This window comes from Mus pahari, chromosome 5 (assembly GCF_900095145.1).
Source record: "Mus pahari chromosome 5, PAHARI_EIJ_v1.1, whole genome shotgun sequence".
Taxonomy (NCBI): domain Eukaryota; kingdom Metazoa; phylum Chordata; class Mammalia; order Rodentia; family Muridae; genus Mus; species Mus pahari.
The window spans coordinates 129,255,685-129,279,286 of NC_034594.1; the positions used below are offsets into that span (position 1 = coordinate 129,255,685).

The window sequence follows — 23,602 nt, forward strand, 5'->3', positions numbered from 1 at the left end:
ACACACACACACACACACACACACACACACACACACACACACTTGGTTTTCGAGACAGGGTTTCTCTGTGTAGTCCTGGCTGTCCTGGAACTAACTCTGTAGACCAGGCTGGTCTCGAACTCAGAAATCCGCCTGTCTCTGCCTCCCAATTGCTGGGATTAAAGGCGTACGCCACCACTGCCCAGCATGTAAAATCTTTTTATATGTTACTGGATCTAGGCTACTGGTTTTGGTTAGGAGTGTTTTGCATGTATTCTCATAAGAGAGATGGTTGTATAGTTTTCTTGTGTTATCTGCGTCTTCACTTGGCTTATCTTGGCTATTGTTATAATGCTGCAATGAACATGCAGCTGTGTATTTCGTCAAAACAGCGACTTCCAGCCCAGCTCTTGTTGGGAGAGGCAGGAGGATCTCTCTGAGTTCAAGGTTACTCTGGTGAGTGGCAAGTTCTAGACCAGCCAGGACTTCATAGTGAGATCCTGTCTCAAAAAAATACTGATTTCATTTACTTTATATATATTTTCTGATGAATTACTGGTGATAGGATTTTTTTTAAAAAATACTCATACTGTTTTCCATAAGAGGGGGCCAATTTATATCCCTGGCAGCAGGAAGTTTAAATTAATGTAGGATTTGTATGTCTTCAGTTCTCCATCTTCTTGAGTCAGTTTGGGTAGTTTATGTCTCTCTAAGCTAATTTATTGGAATACAATGGTTTTGTATCACAGTTTCATTAACACAGCCAATGTCCGGTCTCAGTGGTATCTATACTTAACTGTGTATAAATTTTAGACTGTTAAATGTTCATAGAAATCCGTTGTCTGTGTCTATGTGTGTGTGAGTGGATCAGATGGGGGAACCACCTGCCTCAGTGTAGAGAGGAGGTCAGAGCAGAGCCTCAGGTCTTCTTACCGTCCCCCTGTTCAAGATGGCTCTCTTGTTGTTTGGTTGTGTACATCAGGCTAGCTAGTCCACAGGCTTCCTGGGCTTCATGGCTCTCTGCCTCCTGGCTCACTGTAGGAGCACTTGGGTTGTAGACATGTACTACCTTGTCCAGCTTTATATGGCTTCTATGTGTTCAAATTTAGCTTCTTACTATACCGTGCATTGGGCAGCCTCTCCAGCTCCTATCCACTTTTTGAGACAAAGTTTGTGTAACACTAGCTGTCCTGCAATCTGTGATAGTTGATATGGACCACACCACACAGGTTTTCCTCTTGCTTCTGCCTCCCCCCAAGTGCTGAGATATTTGGTATGAACCACCATGTCTAGCCTTGTTCTTAGTTCTCAAAAGATGTTTTGTTCTGTTTTCTTTTGTTTTGATTTGTTTTGTTTTGCTTTGTTTTGCTTTGCTTTGCTTTGCTTTGCTTTGCTTTGCTTTGCTTTGCTTTGCTTTGTTTTGAGATAGAGTTTCTTGATAGTCCTATCTGTCCTGGAACTCACTATGGAGACCAGGCTGGCCTCTAATTCACAATGATCTGCCTGCCTCTGCCTCTGTCTCCCAAGTGCTGGCATTAAAGGCATGCACCACCACACCTGGCTAACAAAAGATTTCTGTAACTTAGAATCACTCTCATGTAAAGGTTTTTTGAAGTCTTTCCCCCTACCCCCACTTTGAAATCATTTGAAGGCATTGCATTTCCCTTTAGGTTGTGCAAGAGTATGAAAGAGTAATTATATTCCGACTGGGACATCTGCTTCCTGGAAGAGCCAAAGGTCCTGGTAAGAATTATCCTCTATACTTTTTAAAATCTTATCCCATTCCATGAGTTGATGATTTCTTTAATCCATGCATCGCTATAATCTATATATTAGAGTATATGAAATTATTTGATTCAATATATTTGTAATTTAATAATCTGTTAATTATAGGGCAGGTTGTCGTGAAATTATCAGAAAGCATTATTTTTAGGTCAAAGGTGACTAAGAGAGATAATGTGTGGAGAGAGTCCAGGCCTCCCTAGTTGACACGGCAAGTCAGCCTCAGACCCTTGGCTGAGTGTAGTGTGTGTAGTCAGAATCCTATGGTTTCTCAGAGAAAATCTGAGCTAGTTGATCAGATTAAGTCATGGAGCTCAAAGCAAAATTCATCATCTACTAACAAATATCTATTTAGCTGGGACAAGAGGCACAGACTGAATCCTAGTGTTCCAGACAGTAAACTAACTACCAGGGACACGAGGAATAAAGCATTCTTGATCTCTAGGATCTGAAAACCCACAGTAGGTCCAGCCGGACTCCTGGGCATATAGATAGGAGTATGGGAAAGTCTGAGAAGTCTAGTAGTTTGCATTTTGAGATCCAAGACAGCGGAGAAGGCGTAAGAAAGAGTGAAATCCCATTATACAATGTACTGAGAGGGTCTGAGTTCTCAGCCATGCCTTAAGAACAAGTTAAAAGTGGCAACCAGTCTAGGAAACACATGACAGAGTTTCAAGGTTCAGAGCCCAATATACAAGTCCACACAAAGTAAAACCAGGCTCTAGAGTTTCAGAATGCATTCCATCTTGCTATGCCCTGGTTTTCAGGAACCTTCTCTTATGGGGCTGAGAAAATGTTCTAACTGGGTGATCCCCCATACATCCTCGGTACTGTGAGCTGGCACTAGTTTCCACAAAGCTGTGTCTCTTGAAGGGTCCCTGTCTTAGTCACTGTTCTGTTGCTGTGAAGAGACACCATGACCAAGACAACTCTCATAAAAGAGGATATTTAGTTGGAACTTGCTTATAGTTTTGAGGCTTAGACCATTATCATCATGGTGAGGAACATGGCATACAAGCAGATACTGGAGCAGTAGACACATTTCCTCCAAAAAGGCCACAACTCTTAATTCTTCTAATCCTCTCAAATAGCAACACTCCCTAGTGACTAAGCATTTAAATATATGAGCTCTTGGAGGGGGCATTCTTATACAAAGCACTACATTCCTAAATCATCTAGTGGGCTTTAGGAAACTTTCAGTGAACTAATCTACAGATGCTGCATATGGTGTATGTAAACCATCTGGGGTAAGTGAGGACTAACTGGCCCACACAAAGCTTGCTGCCTCGATATTGCTACTCTGGGATCCTGGGGCATTCTCAAAAATAACAAATGGAGGTCGTCAGCTCTAAATTGATGAACCTGTACATTCACAGAGTAAAACTATTTTATACAGTACCCAAAAGGCTCTAAGACACATTAAGATTAACATTCATGCATATGAATTTATAGAGATTGAATCTAGTGGAGAGAGACATGTAAGGGATCTGGAAGGGTCAATATGATCCTAAAGTGACCAAGCGGTCTAGTTTTCTGCAATAATCTCCATTTATACCTGATATGCTGTACTTAGTTTTAATAATGTATCCCCCCTCTTTACCTTTAGAACCATCCCCAGTTGAATATGAATTACAGGACAATACTTTAGTTACAAGGAAGGTACCTGGCGGTCTCTGGGTAACAGGCTAAGCCAGCAATGCAGTCTGACTCTACGAAGCTCATCTCCAGCAGCCTTCACACTTGATGCTCACACGGTCCTCCCTCCTGCCCTTTTGTAGGCCTGTTCTTTTTTATACCCTGCCTGGACACCTATCATAAGGTTGACCTACGTCTCCAGACCTTGGAAATACCTTTCCACGAGGTAAGGTAACACAGTGCATTTCTCTTGACATTTCCATGGTCTGTCATTCAAGTCAATCCCAAGGCAGAGTGACTATGCTCAAAAGTAGAGAAGAGGACTGTATCAGAATTAAAAGCATAATTATCAAAGTAGACAACAAACAGAGTGCAAGGCAGCCTATTCAATGGGAAAACATATTTTCAAATAATTTATAAGAGTTTAATATATAGGATATAGAGGGAGTTCATTCAGATCAACACAAACAGCAAAAGCCACCATCTAACTTTAAAAAATGAACAAAGGAATTAGTAATAGTTAATCTTGTGTAGCAACTAGGCTAAGCTAGACTTCAGTTATTTGGCCTGTACTTAGTTAAACAAATCTGGATGGTGTGCAGGTGTGTGGGGGATTAGATTAATATTTAAATCAGCAAACTTTTAATAGGTTAGCTTGCCCTTAACAATGTGGGTATGCTTTATTCAGTCAGTTGAAGGTTTTAAAGAACTGATTTTGGTTTGAGGAGGAGGAAGTTTTCTTCCAGGAGGCAATATAAATGCTTTCCTGGGTCTCCAGATTCAAGATTTTGGCCTTACCAGCTTCCATAATCACATGAGCTAATCCTTTAAAAGGCATCTAGCTCTATGCGCATGCACACTATTGGTTCTGTTGTTCAGGAGAACATAGGCTACTGTAGGCTTGATTAGACATCTCTCTGAAGAATGTATATGATGAACTGGAAGATATGCAGGTGGTCAACACATGAAAATGTGTAGTTTTGCTGGGCGTGGTGGTGCACACCTTTAATCCCAGCACTCAGGAGGCAGAGGCAGGCAGATTTCTGAGTTCAAGGCCAGCCAGGGCTATACAGAGAAACCCTGTCTCAAAACTCCCCCACCAAAAAAAGAAAGAAAGAAAGAAAGAAAGAAAGAAAGAAAGAAAGAAAGAAAGAAAGAAAGAAAGAAAATGTGTAGTTTTAGTTTTGGGGGAGCCACTCTGTTGGGTAGCTGCATCCGACAGTGCTGCCCCATACCACATCCTACTGCAGTGAGGGATTCCAGCTTCTCCACATTCTCTTCAGAACCTGGCACTTTCTTTCCCCATTGCTGGTATATTTTCCTGGATTTTGGTTGTGAGCCTAAGCTTTAAAGGCTGGGCCATCTCTCTAGCCCGTTACATTTTCTTAATGGTAGCCTTCCTAACAGGTGTAAAATGATTGGCATATCCCTAATGATTAGTGATGTTGAGCAACATCCATATTTCTTTATCAGAGATATACTTATAAGCCTCTCCCGAGGCTCTCACCTTGTTTAAAGGTCTTTCCTATTCTTTCTTCTGGTAAATATAAATGGATTCCCTTAAAGCATGCTCACTTTCCCCCTCTCTTTCTCTTCTCCCAGAGGCAAGCACCACCATGCTTGACTCTTTACACTGCTTGATAAAATCTCCATGCATTAAAAAAATATCTATTTTGAGTACAGAATCAATCTTCCATTACTCCTTTCTTTTTTTTATACTATAATCTTACTCCTAGAAAATACACTTTAAGTGCATTTAGTTCCCCTCTCACACATAGGAATTCAGCCTGCATTCAAATTTTTTTTCACTTAGGTGGTAACCAAAGATATGTTTATAATGGAGATAGACGCTGTCTGCTACTACCGCATGGAAAATGCCTCCCTTCTTCTAAGCAGTCTAGCCCATGTGTCCAAAGCCATCCAGTTCCTGGTGCAAACCACCATGAAACGCCTCTTGGCACATCGATCCCTCACTGAAATTCTCCTGGAAAGGAAGAGCATTGCCCAAGATGTAAAGGTACCGAGATGAGTTGAATGAGTAATGGTCATTTGTTAAACTTGCTATGTGCAAGGCAGGCATTCAGCCATTTGAGATGCCATTCCTTGGGGAATTAGTCAGTCAGTGACATCATTGGCCTGGAGTGCAGATGTTACTTCCATCCCTTCCCTAAGGTCACTCTCCAACGCATGAGGATGGTTTCCAGATGCTGATTCTAGCTGGAGAGATAAATGTACTATGCCCGAAGGTAAAGAGTGGGGAACTCAGTAAGACTTTCAGAGGCCACACATCACCTACCCTTTCATCGTTAGCTGCCCAACTGTTCATACTTAATTGATTTGGAATTAAAGGAGGAAATAAAAGTAAAAACTGCCCCTGGTGAAATAGCCCAGTGAGTAAAGTACTTGTGGAAGTGTGAGGTCCTGAGTCTGGATCCTGCAATGCAACGCAGCACGGGAAGGCAGAGCCAGGAAGACCCTGGGGCTCTCTGGCCTATTAGTCTAGTTGGTTGATGGTTTCCAGTTTAATGGGAGACCCTTTCTCAGGAAATAAGGTGGAGAACAATAGAGAAAGACACTCAGCATAGACCTCGGGCTTTCACATTCACAAACATGGGCACCTGTGCATGCATGCACGCACGTGCATGTACACACACACACACACACACACACACGCACACACACACACACACACACACATGCACACACACTGAAAAAGGAAAATTCCTTCTAAGCAGACTTACTGAGTCCTCAGGCTTTACAATCTTATCTACAGTCCAGGTAGAGGCCTCAATTAGCAAGGAAGTGGCAAGAGATACTAGACAGCTTGCCAGTCAGGTGGCAGTTACCACTAGGGACCCAGCCCAGCACTGAAGTCATGGGGACACCAAACTTGGGTTGGAAGGCAGCTAGGAAGAATGATGTGAAATAGAGGAACCACAAGGACCAATGGCACTGGCAGTGACTACTTTATAGAACCTGAGCAGTCACTAACCGGAGAAAACAAAATGCAGTGTCCAATATTTGTGGCTTGTCTGAGTGTTACCAATAATGAGTATCCGTGTGCGGAGGATGGGTGCAGGAACTGGAAAGTACATTGAAGCTTTTTAAGACACAAAGATGAGTGGCAGGCAAGAGCCCCACCCTGACACAGAGCCACTCAGCATGCTCCCCACTGTCCCTTTCAGCCTCTTTCTTGTTCATCCCTCCCCTCTGAGGGTTAAAGGCCAGGCCACTGATGTCCAAGCTCAATTTTGTTGCAATGAGTTATGATTTAAGAATTTATCTATCTGTCTCCCCATATTATGTATTCCATGAACTTGGCATGGTGCAGAATATTCCATGAATGGAGAAATGGCTCAACTATTGTAGCCTTGCACCCTACTACCCTTTCATTATTGAACCTCAAACTCCCACCGGCTTAGCATTCACCCAGCATGCAACAGTGCTTTCTCTCCCTGCGATTTTCCCTTAAGCTATCTCCTCAGCCTGGAGCTCTTTCCTTCTCTCTACAGGACAAACCTTACTCGTTCATTACAATGACACCTCTTGCACGATGCGTCTCTCAATATTTCTTACTCACACCTGCTCCCTCAAACTGGTTGGTCCTTCTTAAGATCTGCAATGCCCTGAGGTTAGTATTTAGCCAGTGTACTGGCTAATTTTGTGTCAACTTGACACAGCTGGAGTTATCACAGAGCAAGGAGCTTCATTTGGGGAAATGTCTCCAGGAGATCCAGCTGTAAGGCATTTTCTCAATTAGTGGTCAAAGAGGGAGGGCCCCTTGTGGGTGGTGCCATCTCTGGGCTGGTAGTCTTGGGTTCTATAAGAAAGCAAACTGAACAAGCCAGGGGAAGCAAGTCAGTAAGGAACATCCCTCCATGGCTTCTGCATCAGCTCCTGCTTTCTGATCTGCTTGAGTTCCAGTTCTGCATCCTTTGGTGATCAAAAGCAGTATGGAAATGTAAGCCGAATAAACCCTTTCCTCCCCAACTTGCTTCTTGGTCATGATGTTTGTGCAGGAATAGAAACCCTGGCTAAGACAGCCAGTAAGAAATTATTAGAAGCTTAGTTTTGAAAGGAGTCTGGGCCACCATGGAGGGCTCTAAGCCCTGCCCTGCCCTTCACCCATTTCCAGAACCCAGATAGGTTTTTTCTCTAGTTCTGTTTCCAACTTCAATCATGAAGGACACAGAAGACTAAGACACAGGAGGAACCTGATACCATCAGAATTAAGGAAGTGAAAGTATCCTAAAAAGGATAGCCATGTGGCAGGATCTGAGCCTAGGGGTGCGGGTTATTTAAGGGATGTGTTTTAAAACAAACTGAAAAAAAAATGTACCATCTGTACTAATTCCTTATCACTCATGTAATAAATTACCCCCAAGCCTGGTGGCTCAAAACAGCACGAGCTTACTCTACTCTTGCAGTCCTGAAGATCCGAGTGCAGAATCATCTTTGCTGGGCTTAAGACCAGGCATGAGCTTGGCAGATTCTGAGTCTTCCGCATCCCCTCTCTGCCTTCCGGCCCCAGCCTTCATAGAGCACTAGCCCCATGCTTCCTCCATCACATCACCTTGTCTTCCAGAGTCTTGTGATTATGTCCCTCAAGAAACTTGGATTTTAATCGCATCCTAAATCACATCCTAAAAGTTCTCCCAGAAACAGCTACAGGTTCTAGGGATATCTGCATCTTTGGGAGCCGTTACTCAGGTTCCTACATGTTCTTTAGCTCCACAGTGGTTATTTAACAGCACTGTGCAAGTTCAGCATCTCTGGCCAGGCACTGTGATATTGAAAAGCAGTGTCCTATGAAAGGACATGTCCCAAGGACAGAACAATGGCCTGTGGTGCACTGGGGTAGGGGAGTGTGTGTGTATGGTGGGCAGATGGGGCTCTTATTGCCCCCTTGGGGAAACAGGTCTCACTGGCATCTCCACCCTTTCCTCCACAGGTTGCCTTGGATGCAGTGACCTGTATTTGGGGCATCAAAGTGGAGAGAACTGAAATGTAGGTAGGAAAATAACCAGTAAGAACGATATTTTAAAAATCATTTCAAATACTGCATCCACATTGATATTAGAGAAAAATGACCTGTCATCTCATAGCCAAGATACAACCACTATGACATTTAAGCAAACTATCCCTTGATTTCTAATTATGCAGTAAGGGGTCTTTTTCCTGTCTAACAGCGTTTTAACCATGTTTTTATATAGCTTAATGGTTTTATCCAGACTGTCTAACTTCACATGTATATCACCCCCCCCCAAAAAAAATACCATCAGCAAGAACTCTCCAACCCCTCACCTCACCCCGAGTTTCCCTTCAGTGGATATGCCTGTTATTATATATTATTATTTCCCTTCAGTGGATATGCCTGTTATTATATATTATTATTTCCCTTCAGTGGATATGCCTGTTATTCTGGACATTTCACAGAAATGGAGTCATAGCATTAAAGACTTTGGTCTGGTTTCCTTTCACTTAGCATAAATTATCAAGGTTGACCCGAGGTGTGACATGCACCAGTATTTCATTCCATTTTATAGTCAAATATTATTCCATTGTATGGCCATACAAAACTGGGTTTCTACATTCCTCAGTGTAAAAATGACTTCAGGGTTATAATGGAAAGTGCTGTGATGAGATTTTACTTCTATGGATTTTTATGCAGACATGAGAATAGTTCTCATTTGCTCAATCCTTCTCTCAAAATCAATATTTTTTTATAAACGTAGATTCTTCAGATCTTTGTTTTTAATCATATGGCTCTTCAAAGTTGTTTTTCATTATCTAAATTTAATAGCTTGGATTTATGTGAGGTCTTAAGTGAAAAAGATGACCACAAATTTTGAACATAAACTATGGTCTGTGTAATTAGAATAGCCTAGCCTCATGCAGCCTCCATAGTGGCCCCACCTGCACTTGGGGCACAGTCCCCAGATGTGCACTGACCCCAGATGTGCACTGACCCCAGATGTGCTCTTCCCTGACTACCTCCCACGTCAGAACTCTAGGGACAGCTTTATCCATTCATTCAGAATTTGCTGTTCAGGGCTGGAGAGATGGCTCGAGGATTTAGAAAAAATAAACCCAAAAGTCTACCCTTCCAGAGGAACCTGGGTGATAGGCATGACTCTGGTACACAGATATATACATAGGCAAAATACCCATGCACACAGACTATACATCTTTATATTAAAAATTGCTATTTGTGAGACAACCGTAGACAGGGGCAAGTCTGTGAGAATGTCCTAGCTACTAAGGTCGGGGTGCACACCTAAGATGAACTGTCTTCTTTTCTAGTAAGGATGTGAGGTTGCCAGCTGGGCTTCAGCACTCTCTGGCTGTGGAAGCTGAGGCACAAAGACAAGCCAAAGTGCGGGTAAGCCATTCCTGAGCACTCCATCCTCCGTCTATGCCTTTGAAGAACATCTGAGAAGCCAGTGGTCCACACTGGTCTAAGACTGAGTGGAATCCAGCTGTGTTTCCATCGCTGTTGATAGTGTGTTCACATGACTGACTGTGTAGTGCCTCAACCTCTTCTCAAATTTTCTGCTAACATGCCCTCTCCTCTTCTGCCTTTGCCCTTCCTCCCTGCTATCCTTCCTTTCTGGTCCTGGGATTGTCCCTGGATAACCAAGGCCCCATCATCCCTAATAAAGGGATGAAGAGAGGCAGATTCCTCTCAAATAATGAGTCGATGAAGAAAAAGTCTGTAACCACATAGAAGAACCAATAACAACAACCTTTAAGAGCAAGGAAGAAAGGTAGCCTTCAAGGCACAATTAGATCTAGATCTCTGAACCAGCCATCTGTGCCCAGTGTTGAGTGGCATCTGTGAGGGTGCGGAGATCTGATCTGAAATGCTTTACCCACCCATTCTTTTTGACCAAGTTATAATTCCATGTCTGTCCCTGGGACTCTGAGACTTATCCTTCACTTGACAAGCAGGATCCCCTAAGTTTTCAAGCCCACCACACATTAGCAGCACCCCTAAACTCCATCTATGCTCTTCAGGACCCACATTTAAACCCACCTTACATTTTGATTGCTAGTGTAAGCTGCTCCCCGCTGCCTCACAATGCATCGGGGAGAGGTAGGGGTGTGGTACCTGTTTGGGGGGTCGGTCACTTCAGAAGGCAGGCACTTAAGGCCCCGTGCAATGAAGCAGCAGGATCAGGTTGTGTTTCTTCATGTGTGTTGTGTAGGTGATTGCCGCGGAGGGGGAAAAGGCTGCCTCAGAGTCCCTGAGGATGGCAGCTGAGATTCTGTCGGGCACCCCAGCCGCCGTCCAGCTCCGATACTTGCACACTCTTCAGTCATTGTCCACAGAGAAGCCATCCACTGTGGTTTTGCCTTTGCCATTTGACATGCTAAGCCTTTTGTCCTCCCCTAGCAACAGAGCACAAGGGAGCATCAACTACCCAAGTTCCTCCAAACCTGTTGAACCACTAAATCCCAAAAAGAAGGACTCTCCTATGTTATAGGCGAATGGGCAAAGGCAGTGTGAATCTGCCATATAAAGCCACATCCCTGAGAGAGGCATTTGGTGTCCCCTACCCCCACCCCACACTTGTTTGGTTGCCAAATAGAATGCCTTTTGGATGTATAATGTCACAAGATGACTACATGCATGAGAACACAGTGAAATGACAGTGGCAGAGAAGATAGCCAACCATACAACTAGGTCGTCTCATCATATTAATTACAGGAAAGAGATTTAGAATTTTGAATTGACATGTAGTCTGATTATGATTTCTGAAGACTTAGTTCAAATACCTTCCACTGCATGTTTCCTGGCTCTTTCAGCAAGGCCTTTGCGGATTCTACAGCCTTTTCTGCGAGTGCTCCATTATTGCACAGGAGTGGAAAGCCAGGGCTCTGACACAGGCATCTCCCCTTTCTGTATTCGTCCAAACTCCCACTGAAGCATTCCACTTAGCTCTGTTGCTGGCTGTTAACTTTTCCAGCCTAAAATTCCAAACTCTCAGAAAGTAGTCCCAAGGCATAAAAGCCCTGTGGTCAGGCAGGTTGGGGCAACAACCCCACTTCCTCAGTACCAATTCTGCTCTAGTTTCATTTTTGTCTTTATGATTAAACTATTCCAGCAACACGAAACTTGAAGGAGAAAGAGTTTATTTTAGGGCACAATTCCAGGTGGCAGTCCATTACTGTAGAGAAGTTAAGGCAGGAACTTGAAGCAACTCTTAGTCATTCCATATGTGGAAATGCAGGCAAGAACCAGAAGCAACTGGTCACATCATAGTCAAGTGCAAAAATCAATGAATACATGATTCTTAGTTGAGTTCAGCTCTGTTTACCCACTCATCCAGTTCAGGGCTCCCCTGCCTAGGGAGTGCTGCCACCTATCATGGACTGGATCTTCCCACATTAGTTAATTTAAAAACAGTCTCTCTGCAGACATGCCCACAGGACAACCTAATGTAGATAATCTCTCATTAGTCTCTTCTGAGGTTATTCTAGGTTGTATCAAGGTGACAAACAAAACTAACCTTCACATCTACATAGCAATACCCTGTCTCAAAGCCAACAACAAAAATGGAGTCACTTGTGTTAGTGTTCTAAAAAGTAAGTAAAGCCTAGACCAGTACTTCTCAAGCTTCCTGATGCTGTGACCCTTTAATACAGCTTCTCATGTGGTGATGATCCCAACCATAAGGTTATTTTCATTGCTACTTCATAACTGTAATTTTGCAGAATTTGTCATACCAAGTCCTAATTGCTTGCTGTCATGTACAATATACTACAATGTATACAAGTATGTGCTAGAGAACTCTCTTACTGGTGAGAAGTTATGCTGATAATCAACCAGGGATATGTGTCTGAATCATATTCTTTATGGGACACAGATTTTGTGGATAGAAGAGTTACTACCGACAGTAGGGGATGATAGTGCACAGAAAGGACAGATATGGGCACTGTCATACTCTGTAATACAAAGACACATTTGTACTCAATCTTGTTGAAGGGACTCTTCACTGATAGCTTAGCGCACTGCTAATGGTTTGTTCCAAGTTAACCACCTTCCATAGCTTAGGTGCTCCTGGATGATACACTGTTGATGCCAACAGAAACTAACTTGACCTAGAGTTTCCATAAGTATTTGGGCCCAAACATCTACACAAAGAGGGGAAAATACAAAGAATGATAGGAAGACAGACACCATCACATGTCTTAAAAATGTGGCTGATCTCTTGACCAGAGGGGCAAGACTGAGTCTGGCATGACTGGCTGGCTGCCTCTGGCCCTAACATCTCCACCTCTCCTGATATCATCTGTTGGAGAGTGTGATGATGATGGTCTACGATGCTAATCTGCTGTATCTCTGGTTGCTTGCTCACTGAATAAAATATAGTTTTATGATTCACCTTGTTTCTGCATTTGACTTCTGTGACAGGTAACACAAACCAACTTCCATTTCTACTGGGAAGTGGTGAATTAGGGAAGGTTAAGCCTAGATGGAGGAAGTGGATAGATGTCATGCTTTTGAAGAGTTTATTTTGTCTCTGGCTCCTTCCAGTTATTCTCTGTTCCCTATTCACCACAAGATGAACAGTTTCTAGCACATGACCCCACCACCATGATAGTCTGTCTCACCTCAACCCCAGATAGGTCAGCCGGCCTTGGATTGAAACCATGTGACAAAAAAAATATTCCTGATAAGTTGTTTTTCTCAATTATTTGTCATAGCCACGAGGCAGCCAATCAGTTTCTTCTCTCTTAGAGTGAGGTCATGTAGCTGTGTCTGCCCATCTGTCTACCTTCCTTTACACAAGTGGCCTCAATAGCCCGATGCCAGAGATGGAAAGCAAAGAGTTCTCTCAACATTGCTTAAGAGATTCAAGAAAGTACAGCAAGGTCTGAAAGACTGTGAAACTTCCCACAAAGCATCTGCCTTGTTAACTTGAGCTGTCAACTTTACACAGTTAGCCGAGAAGGATTGAACTGAGGGGTTGCTCAGATCAGATTGATGGGTGTGTATATCTGGGGGGGATTGACTTGATTGCACTGTCTGATGTGGGTGGCACTATTCCCTAGGCAGGTGGTCCTTTGCTATTTAAGAAAGCTAGCTGCCGGGCATGGTGGCGCAAGTCTTTAATCCCAGCAGAGGCAGAGGCAGGCAGATTTATGAGTTCGAGGCCTGCCTGATCTACAAAGTGAGTTCCAGGACAGCCAGGGCTACACAGAGAAACCCTGTCTTGAAAAACCACAAAATGAATAAATAAATAAATAATAAAATAAAAATAAATAAAGAGAGCTAGCTGAGCATAAGCCAATGAGTGAGCCAGCAAGCAGCACTCCTCCATGGTCTCTGCTTCAAGTTCTTGCTTGGCTTCTCGCCCTAACTTCTATCAAGGATGGACTCTGAAACAGGAGTGTAAGTTGAAATTAGCCCTACTCCACCATCCTCCACATAAGATGCTTTTGGTCAGTGTTTTATACAACAGAAAGGAAACCAGAACAGCATCCTTAGTATATCCATGGTGTGACCTATGACCATGAGACAGACTTTCTGTCTCTTGGGAACCTGGGACCTTGGCAGAATAAGACAAAGAAGAAAGAAATGCTTAGATTTTGTTTCATAATAACACTGAAGTGACATGGTAAAGCACTAGAGATCTTCCAAAGGTGCTTGGTCATTATTTAGTCCCAGCTTGGCTTTTAAAGATTTCAATACTCTGAGCTCCCCCAAATTCTTCCAATAAATTATCCTGTAAAAGTGGGTTTCTGTGACTTACAACCAACTAATAAAGTTCTGAATACCAAACATCATTATAAGCAGGGTAGTAGTAGACATGGAAGTTAGAGACAGTACCTTCTACCTGATGTAGTTGATATGATTTGACACATTCTGCCAGACAATGTGCTCACCGATGGGATATGCTAATTTGTATGAAAATGTCCACTCATTCCTATGGAGTAGAAAATCAATAAAAAGTATTCTGTAATTGTACAAAAACAAAAAGCCATTGTCATTGAGGAATGTCTTTTGGAAGCAGGGAAGCAGGGTTATGACCTAGCAGGCAGGTGGAAGCTATAAGCAAGAGCTTTAGCTGTGGCTGCCAGCTGGGCCCTTGGCGTACCCAACTGCCTGAAGAATTTCGTGTTGCCTTTCCTAGAAGCACAAAGTGTGATTGACTCTGTCTAGTTGTCATAGGTAACTCGTAAGCAATGTTGAAACCATGCCTCAAGAACTGACCAGGGATTCAACATAAAGCTAGGAACTCTGGAGTTAGTGGTTTTCTGATCTGAAAGATCAGGCAATGGTCTAAAGTCTAGGAGAGAAAGCCAAAGGAACACTAGCCATGTGGAACCAAAGCAAACGTAGCAATCTTCCCAGTGACCACTGGAGCCAGAGAGATACACAAACCCAAGCACTGAGTAGGGAGGAGCCCTGCAGAGTGACAGCCATGACATCCATTTGTCATTCCCAGCTTATATTCTTATAGTATAGACCATCATCCATGCCTGGACAGAGTTGGGGACATGAAAAGGGCAGATAAATGAGGTTGTCAAAGAAAGAAAACAGCCTCTGGTGAGTCTCCAGCAACACAGGAGGTTGTGCTGAGGAAGCCATGGGAGCCATGACTGGGAATATAGAATATACAAAACTCAGCCGGCTAGGGAGTCTGACACCTGTCAGGTCTGTGGGCTCAGGAGGACCCATACTCCTTCTGGGCCTCAGCCTCATTTTCTAAGAAAGGGGATTACTAGAGTTTCCCCTACCTAGTTAGAGGATTATCATGAAGGTCAGAGAGATCGGAACAGTGCCTACAGTCAGAAAACTCGGATCTGTGGCTGAAATGTAAGCAAAGGAACAGGATCCTCTCTGCCAAGTCAGGACCTAAAGCAACTCCCTTCCTTCCTTCCTTCCTTCCTGAGCTGAGTCTACAGCATTATTTTCATTTCCTGAGTCTACAGCATTATTTTCTTCATAGAAATGAACACGTTTAACACAGCTCTCGGGAAAGCAACTGAAGAGGCCAGTCACCATCCTTTCTCATAAGCTGTTTTTAATCTGGCAAGTAAACTCATATACTGACTTCCTATGGCCTCTGCCATGCTTCTAAAGAGAAATTTTCTTGGCTTGACGGCATGGCTTTCCTAATGGCCATTGCTAAGCGAGTCCATCCATGTGAGCTGTGTTGCCAATGCTACAGCTCAGCAACACTTGGGCGTCTTCAGGGACACAGCCACTGTGAGCACCAGTCTCTAGGGAGGCTACTTGGGTTTGGGCTTAAATTTATTCTGGCTTCCAGATGCTTCAGAACTGTCCTCGGGCTGTGCTTCTAAAAAGACAAAAATGATTAGAATAGGTTAGTGGCTGATATCCTCCAAGTACTAAAGGCATTTAACTTAAAAAAAAGTTTTTAAGTGATATTTGGCCTGATTAAGTCCAATAAATGACTAAATTGGTTATTTAGAATTATGTGTGGCCAGTTAATTACTTGATTTCATGGTTCTAAGATAAAGGCTTATGCAGCAAGTAACAAAGAAGAGACTATTCAAGCAGAGTTAGTCTTCAGTATCCTCATCTGCTCATTCCTGCACCTCTCTGCTGTCTCTTACCCTCTATCTCTAGCCTCCTGAACACACGGGCTCTATGAGATGTGCCCCTGGGATGAGGACAGGAGACCTCTGGCCATCAAACCTGCTCTCAGAGACGTTAAAAAGTGACTAAGCATGAGGGGAAAGCGACAGAGGTTGTCTGAAGGATTCAGCTGTGGGGGCTGGGTGTCATCTCTACACAGTCACCATTGTTTGCCTGCTGTATTGTGTAAGTGTGTGTATGTGGTATATGTTTATGTGCAATATATGTATGTGTGTGGTGCATGCATTATGGGGATGATCACTGTGCACGTGTAAAGGCCAGATGCTGATGGTAAGTCTCATCCTCTATCAATCTCCTTTTAAAACGTGTGTGTGTGTGTGTGTGTGTGTGTGTGGTGGGGTGCACACACATGTGTTTGTATATGTGGAACTTCTGTACAATGCATGAATAAATGCAAAATACTCATACTCTTTTAAAATATTTGTGGTGCAGCCAAATTTTCTTCATAAAAATGCAAAAATGAGCCTCACATTTCTTGGCAGATTTGGGGGACATTTCTGTTTGTTGGTGTTCATCTTCATCATCATTCTTTCCCCCATGGTCCTCGTGGTTCTCTTTGGCATCTTCTGTCTTTACTTGTGACTCCTTTATGGTTGTCTTCACCAATTCTTCAAGTTCCTTCTCCAGATTTCTGTTTTTCATGATGGTGTGATGAAGCTGCTCATTAACCTCATCAAACCTCTCCTCTGCCTTCTTGGCCCTGGTGTCCATCTCTCTGGTGTGGATGAAGGCCAAGGAAACAACAGAGAGTGGTGAGAAGGGATCCTTCCTTCCTACAGAGACTCGTGTGAGAGAAGTTGTGCCTATGTGAAGTATGCAGACATGGGAAGTGGAGCATCAGTGACAAATGGAGACCTGAGGCCTAGGAACTTCTCCACACCACATCAGAGTATCCCATAGTTCTCATTTCTAAGTGAGATTGAACTTTGATATATTTGAAATTTCCAGAGAATTCAATAGTCAGAGAACCCTCATTCAGTAGTTGATTTTAGCGTCACATAATTAATGAAACTCAACAAACTAAACTCAATAATGTACCTTCTTTTCTAACACCTCTAAAACTGGAATTTATAATCGAGAAAACCAGTTTGAGATACACTGTCTACTTATAAGAGTACATGATAGGACTGGTGAGAGGGTTCAGTGACCTGAGGACTTGCTGCCATGCCTGACAACCTTGAATTAATCCCACACGGCAGAAGAGAGAACTGATTTCTGGAAGCTATCCTTTGATCTCTACATGCAACACACATACACGCACAGATACACATACAGACACACAGGCACAGGCATACATATACACATACACACATACATACATACATACACACAGATACACGCAGAAACATACGTACACACATATACACACACCTAGGCACAAACTTACATACATACATATACACACACAAATACATACACATGAATACATATACACACATGCACACATACATAGACACACAGATACACACACACATAGACACAGAGATACCAATACACACACATAGACATATATACACACAAACACACACGCATGCAAAGACACAGATACCATTTCATACACAGACATATACATACACAAACACACATACATAGACACACATATACACACATACATTGATATACACACACACATACATTCACACAAAGTAAATGTAACAAACATTAAGTATAGGGTATGTGTCATATCTATATGAGACAGTCTTCTCATATTTGTCAGCCATCTTGACTGTATTGTACTCCCGACTCTGGGTTATAGGACATTCTTTCTCAAGTACATTACCCTCTCCCAGTTCCATTTTTCCCTTAAGTCACCTTCCACAGATACACTGACTTGGATGGCTCTGCATGCCTTCCTGACATATGCACACATTACAAACATCCGCACTAGCTACCTGCTCCACTGTGAACTAGGGAAGGCTCTCACCACAGCTGTACAGTTCACCGCCTCTAGCCAATGGTTTTCATCCTACTAGTGAGACCAAAGCAAGCAGGACAGAGGTAAGCTAAGAAGTGTGGATTTCTTAGCCAGGCTTCTGGCCAACAGTCTTTATCCTCTTTCCCATCAGGTCATCTATACTTACGTTAGCTTCTTCTGCATATGTTCAATTACATTCATTATTTCAAGATACTTTGGCTCCATTAAACCTTGACCAGGTGGTTCTCTCTGACAAAGAAAATGTGTGAGGTGACAGAACAGTTAATGGTCTATGTCTTCAGGAATTGTCTAAGATATTCTTTTCTATTGTTCATATTACCTAGTAGATGATTGCTCACAATCTGAACATGAAAAACTCTATAGATACATGGCCTGTGACCAGATAGCACAGCAGATTCCAAATTAACCACATACAGGTAGATGGGAAAGACATTAGTGTGGGGGAAGAAAAGGTAGGAGAAACTAACAAAAAAAGAAATGTGAGCTGGGCAGTGATAGCGCACGTCTTTCATCCCAGCACTTGGGAGGCAGAAGCAGGCAGATTTCTGAGTTCGAGGCCAACCTGGTCTACAGAGTGAGTTCCAGGACAGCCAGGGCTACACAGAGAAACCCTGTCTTGAAAAAAAAAAAAAAAAAGAAAAGAAAAGAAAGGAAGGAAGGAAGGAAGGAAGGAAGGAAGGAAGGAAGGAAGGAAGGAAGGAAGGAAGGAATGTGGAAATCCTTGAAAAGTAAGAAGGGTAAACATGTCTCTTATGAATTAAAGAAAGGAAACAATTCAGAATTAGTTATTAATAATTCACTGTTAATAATTTCACTTCCTGTAAAACACTGCAAAATTCAGTAAGAGTTCTACATTCCTTAAGGAATGGCATAATTGCTTAAAGATGTAAATCTTGCCAAGCAGAGATAATATTAGGGGTAGGTCTGTACACTGATTTTTATGCAGCAAAGAGTTTACAACTACTGCCTGGCACACTTTGTTTGCACGACCTCCTTCTAGAATTTACACTTTTCTGCCTGAGTGTCTGAAAGAGACGAATGTGCAGGCATAGCTCGTAAAAGTGCATGTGGCTTTGCCTTACCTACACCCGGATGCTGCAGCTTTAGGCCAGTCTCTTGCTGGGACCTGCTTCCTTTGTCATGTGGTGATCACTCTTCCTAGTTTTCCTAGGGGCTTTAGACTGGACTAACCTCTCTGGCCCAGAAGTGCTTTTGAAAGAGTCTGGATACAGGCTCACTGTCTATAGATACCATTCTCAGCACCAAACTCTGCCAGATTTTGTGCCCTACCTGCTTTTGACACATTTTTTCTGAAGTCGTCTTTCAAGGGCTCCTTTCTATTGTTATAAAATGGATAAATTAGTCACTGCTCGTAATATCTATACTTGAGGTATATAGTATTATGGTATGAAAATTCAGACCAGTCCTTCAGCTCAAATGACAGGTAAGGGAAGAATATCTAATCTTGGGTTAAAAATAGGGCAGAGCCCAAGTCTGTCTCCTGCTTGCCTTTCCAAGGGTATTCACATCTGACCAGGTAAATCCTCTGATATATTAATGATTCCTTGTGGACAATCAGGACCTAAGAATTTAAGATGACCCCTATGTAACCTGCTTCTAATGTGTTGCTTGCTGGCTAGAATAATTGAGCTACAAAGCTGGATCTCAGCCCTGTTCGTACAGATGAACCCTCTCATTTAGACACAGCGTAGCCCTCTGGTGGTCCCTGCTGAATTTAAACATTCTATATCTCCACCAGTTGGTTTGAAATCTCAGAGTCTGATCTGTTTGCTCTGTAATGAGATGTTGGAATAATTGTGTCCCAATCAGGGACCCAAAATGCTGCTATGCTAAACATTTTCAGAGTTAATAAGATTAAGCCTTCCCCATGGAGAAGAGGCAAGTCAGTACTGCTTATTGGATCTGAAATGTCCCCCAAGGCCATATGCTAAGCACCTGGTTCCCAGCTTGGGGCAGTATGGGACATAATGGAGATTTGGGGAGCTGGGTCACTTGTGACTTGCATTGAAGGGTATATTTTGGCCCCCTTTTTTTCTCTCCCTCACCCTTCCCTCCCCCTCACCTCCTCTTCTTTCCTCTCTCTTCCACTTTTCCTCTCTTCCTTCTCTCCTTCTTCCTATGCCCTTCCTACTCTCCTCTCTCCCTCTCGAATGCCCTGCCACTGAGGAAGGCAGCCCTGCTCCATCGAATGCTCCCTGCCAAACTGGTTTGCTCACTGCAGCATTGGTACATTGGAGCCAAGGGGTAGAGGTAGGCTGAAACCTGGAGCAAAAGGAGTCTTTCTTCCTTTTGGCTGACTTTCTCGGGCACTGTGTCATGGGGGTAGAAAGCTGACTAACACAGGCAGCATCCCAGAGCAGTGAGCCCCGGACCAATGGGCTTCAGTTTTGCCCCTGTAAGCTACAGGCTCCTAGCTCACCTCTGCTTCCTGCCTGCCTCCAAAGCTGGATCTCAATGCCTCCTCTGTATGGATGGAACAGCAGGGGTTTTACTTCAGGAAAACAAGTTCAAGAACAAACTGTGTTGGCTGTGCCTGGCAGCTCTGCATTTGGAGGGGGGGGGGGGGAGGTGCTAACTGGCCCTACATGACTTCCACAAGTTCTTTCTACCAGTGGTGGATTTTATCACCTACCTTGGAAGAACTCATTGCAAACACCTCCACCCTAGGCCTGACCTCCACCTAAGTGTTCTCCTTGCCTCCCTCCCACCATTCTGCTGATGTGCCTCCTCACCTCTGTGTGCAACCGCCCAGTCCAAGGAATCACACCATTAAACAATTGAGAGTTTCCTAAATTTTTTTTTTTTTTTTTGGATTGAGCAATTTGATGATGTATCTGGTTCTCTCCCCCAGCCCAGAAAAATACACATTGTGAATGCACACAGAAAGTGTAGCACCAAATTTCAGGAGATTGGTAGAATGAAGCCTACCACAGACTTCTAAAGTAATGGTGTTCTGCAGAGAGCTAGAAGCCAATCGAGAGCTGTTTAAGTCTACCACAATCCTAGAATAAGCTTTCTATGGAGACACAAAAGAAAGAGAATGAGAAGGGTTTGTTTTGTTTAGATTTTTTGGTTTGGGTTTTTTGTTGTTGTTGTTTTAAGTCAAAAGGGAAAAACTAGAGTCCTGTAAAGACAGTGCTGGAAGAAGAAAAAAAAAGAATCTGCAAAATACATTAACTAGGAGTGCCTGAGAGGAACGCTTAAGAGCTGCCTTAGATCCACATTGTTTTCAAAGAATAGTAAATAGTTTTAGATTTCCTAGTCTGATTTAAGCTACATACCCAGGAGAAAAATATGCCTTCTTCGAAGAGAGGTTTGCAATGAATATTTTCGTCTTTCTTAATGTATCGAATGGTTTTCTCGTTTGTAGATGTCGAAGGTTCCTAGAGCACAGGAAAGTTGAGGATCTGTTAGCCAGCCAGTGTGACACACAGCACAGCAAGTCACCAGAGCCTGTCTGAAGCTATAGCTTCCCGTTTGTCTCCACCCAGCAGTGTTGGAAGGCATGCTCCAGACACTCACTGACACACATGGGGATGGAGGACTGGGGACAGGAGGAGACAATTAGGGGTAAACAGAGGGGGTTCATCCCGGACCACTAAAACTGGGAGAACTACTGTTGGTAGTCAGGTTGACCGAATCTGGACATCAGGTTTAACTAATAATACTCAAAAGCTACTGGCTACACCTGTGATGGATTTTTCTCAATTAAATTTTTGGGTTTTTCTCATTTGAAGTGGGATTGGAGAGATGGTTCAGTGGTTAAGAGCACTGACTGCTCTTCCAGAAGTCCTGAGTTCAATTTCCAGCAACTACATGGTAGCTCACAACCATCTGTAATAGGGTCTGATGCACTCTTCTGGTGTGTCTGAAGAGAGCAACAGTGTGCTCACATTAAATAGATAGATAAATAAATAAATCTTTTTTAAAAAGAACAAATGCAAATAAAACAATAAAAATTGAAAAAAAATCATTTGAAGTGGGAAAACCCAGTTTTAATTTAGATCGTTTGAGGTGGAAAGATCCACCTCTAATCTGGGCCACACCTATATAAGTCCCTTTTATAGGCTGGCATGTCCTTTATATAGGTAAGTTATATAATGGACCTAGAAAAATGAAGCTTCTTTTTTTTTTTCCAGCTTGTTCTCATTCTTGCTGGCAAGTCAATTCCTTTAAGATCCAAGCTTATACTGAAGGTCAGTTGAGAAATGACTAAACAACTACTGGATTCATGGACCTTCCACATACATACATACTGGATCTTCCACATACATACATACACACGCACATACATATATACATACATATACATACATACACACATATACATACATACATACATATACATACATACATAAAGTGTAGCATCAAATTTCAGGAAATTGGTGGAGTGTAGTCCACTGTAGACCCCTAAAATAATGGTGTTCTGCAGAGAACTAGAAATCAATCAAGAGCTACTTAAGTCTACCACCGTCATATAATGAGCTTTTTATGGAGACACAGGGAAGAAAGAGAATAGGAAGGTTTTTAATAAAGTCAAGATGGAAAAATAAGAGTCAGATATATGACTCTCTAATACTAACCCTTAACCATATACAGAGATAATATATATGGTTATTAATATATATATTCAAATTAATATATATTTATTCTATAAGTTCTCTTCCTCTAGAGAACCCTGACCAATACAGAAACTCAGCACAGCCAGAAAGTCAGATAATAGGAGGCACAATCATGACACACAATGATTCTCAGCATAAAGGTATGTTCTAATGGCTGTGTGTACACACAAGGCAGCTCTGCTCATAGGAAAAAAAATGATATTTGATGATTGAATAGGTACTTGTGAAGTAGAGAGGAAAGAACCCGAAGTAAGTTCAAAGATGGTGATAACTTTAATGTGCTCTGTAAATAAATGGAAAAGTATTTGGTCTTCCATAAACCAAGCACTTTACCGAAAATAAAACAGAAAATGCTTGAAAACAGAAGGCTGGATTTTGTACACGATTCTGCTCTGTCCTCCTGCCTCTATTTTGAATAGAAGACCTGTAATAGAGTCTGGGGTCAAACCAACTTTTTAAAAAATGTATTATTATTAGTGGGGGGGCATGCATGAGTGAAGAAAGGGAGGAAAGAAGGGAGGAAGGAAGGAAGAAAGGAAGGGAGGGAGGGAGGGAGGGAAGGAGGGAAGGAGGGGGGAAACAACTTCTTCATGAAATCAGTTCTTTCCTTCCACCTTTATGTGGATTCTGAGGCTAGAACTCAGATTGACAGCCATCTTGCCAGCTTTATGGCAACACTTAAACCATGTGCAGAGACATAAATCAAGGTGTGCAGGGGCTGGAGAGATGGCTCAGTGGTTAAGAGCACTGACTGATCTTCCAGAGGTCCTGAGTTCAATTCCCAACAACCACATGGTGGCTCACAACCATCTGTAACAGGATATGATGCCTTCTTCTGGTGTGTCTGAAGACAGCTACAGTGTATTCACATACAATAAAATAAATAAATCTGGCCAGGCGTGGTGGCGCATGCCTTTAATCCCAGCACTCGGGAGGCAGAGGCAGGCGGATTTCTGAGTTCAAGGCCAGCCTGGTCTACAAAGTGAGTTCCAG

General features: G+C 42.8%; 2 protein-coding genes across 2 annotated transcripts in view; one reads left to right on the forward strand and one right to left on the reverse strand.

The window, feature by feature from the left end:
- Nphs2 (NPHS2 stomatin family member, podocin) overlaps positions 1–12,784 on the forward strand; it is a 17,801-nt gene extending 5,017 nt beyond the window's left edge. Inside the window, exons 3-8 of the mRNA XM_021198745.1 lie at positions 1,650–1,722; positions 3,540–3,622; positions 5,210–5,413; positions 8,348–8,403; positions 9,700–9,778; positions 10,605–12,784. Of these exons, the coding sequence (XP_021054404.1) occupies positions 1,650–1,722; positions 3,540–3,622; positions 5,210–5,413; positions 8,348–8,403; positions 9,700–9,778; positions 10,605–10,883 (774 nt within the window). The 3' untranslated portion in view covers positions 10,884–12,784. The remainder of the gene's footprint in view (positions 1–1,649; positions 1,723–3,539; positions 3,623–5,209; positions 5,414–8,347; positions 8,404–9,699; positions 9,779–10,604) is intronic.
- Positions 12,785–15,638: 2,854 nt separating this feature from the next.
- Positions 15,639–23,602, reverse strand: part of Axdnd1 (axonemal dynein light chain domain containing 1) — an 84,638-nt gene continuing 76,674 nt past the window's right edge. Inside the window, exons 22-25 of the mRNA XM_021199072.2 lie at positions 21,269–21,370; positions 18,112–18,194; positions 16,501–16,745; positions 15,639–15,707 (exon numbers count right to left, since the gene is read on the reverse strand). Coding sequence (XP_021054731.1) covers positions 15,706–15,707; positions 16,501–16,745; positions 18,112–18,194; positions 21,269–21,370 — 432 coding nt within the window. The 3' untranslated portion in view covers positions 15,639–15,705. The remainder of the gene's footprint in view (positions 15,708–16,500; positions 16,746–18,111; positions 18,195–21,268; positions 21,371–23,602) is intronic.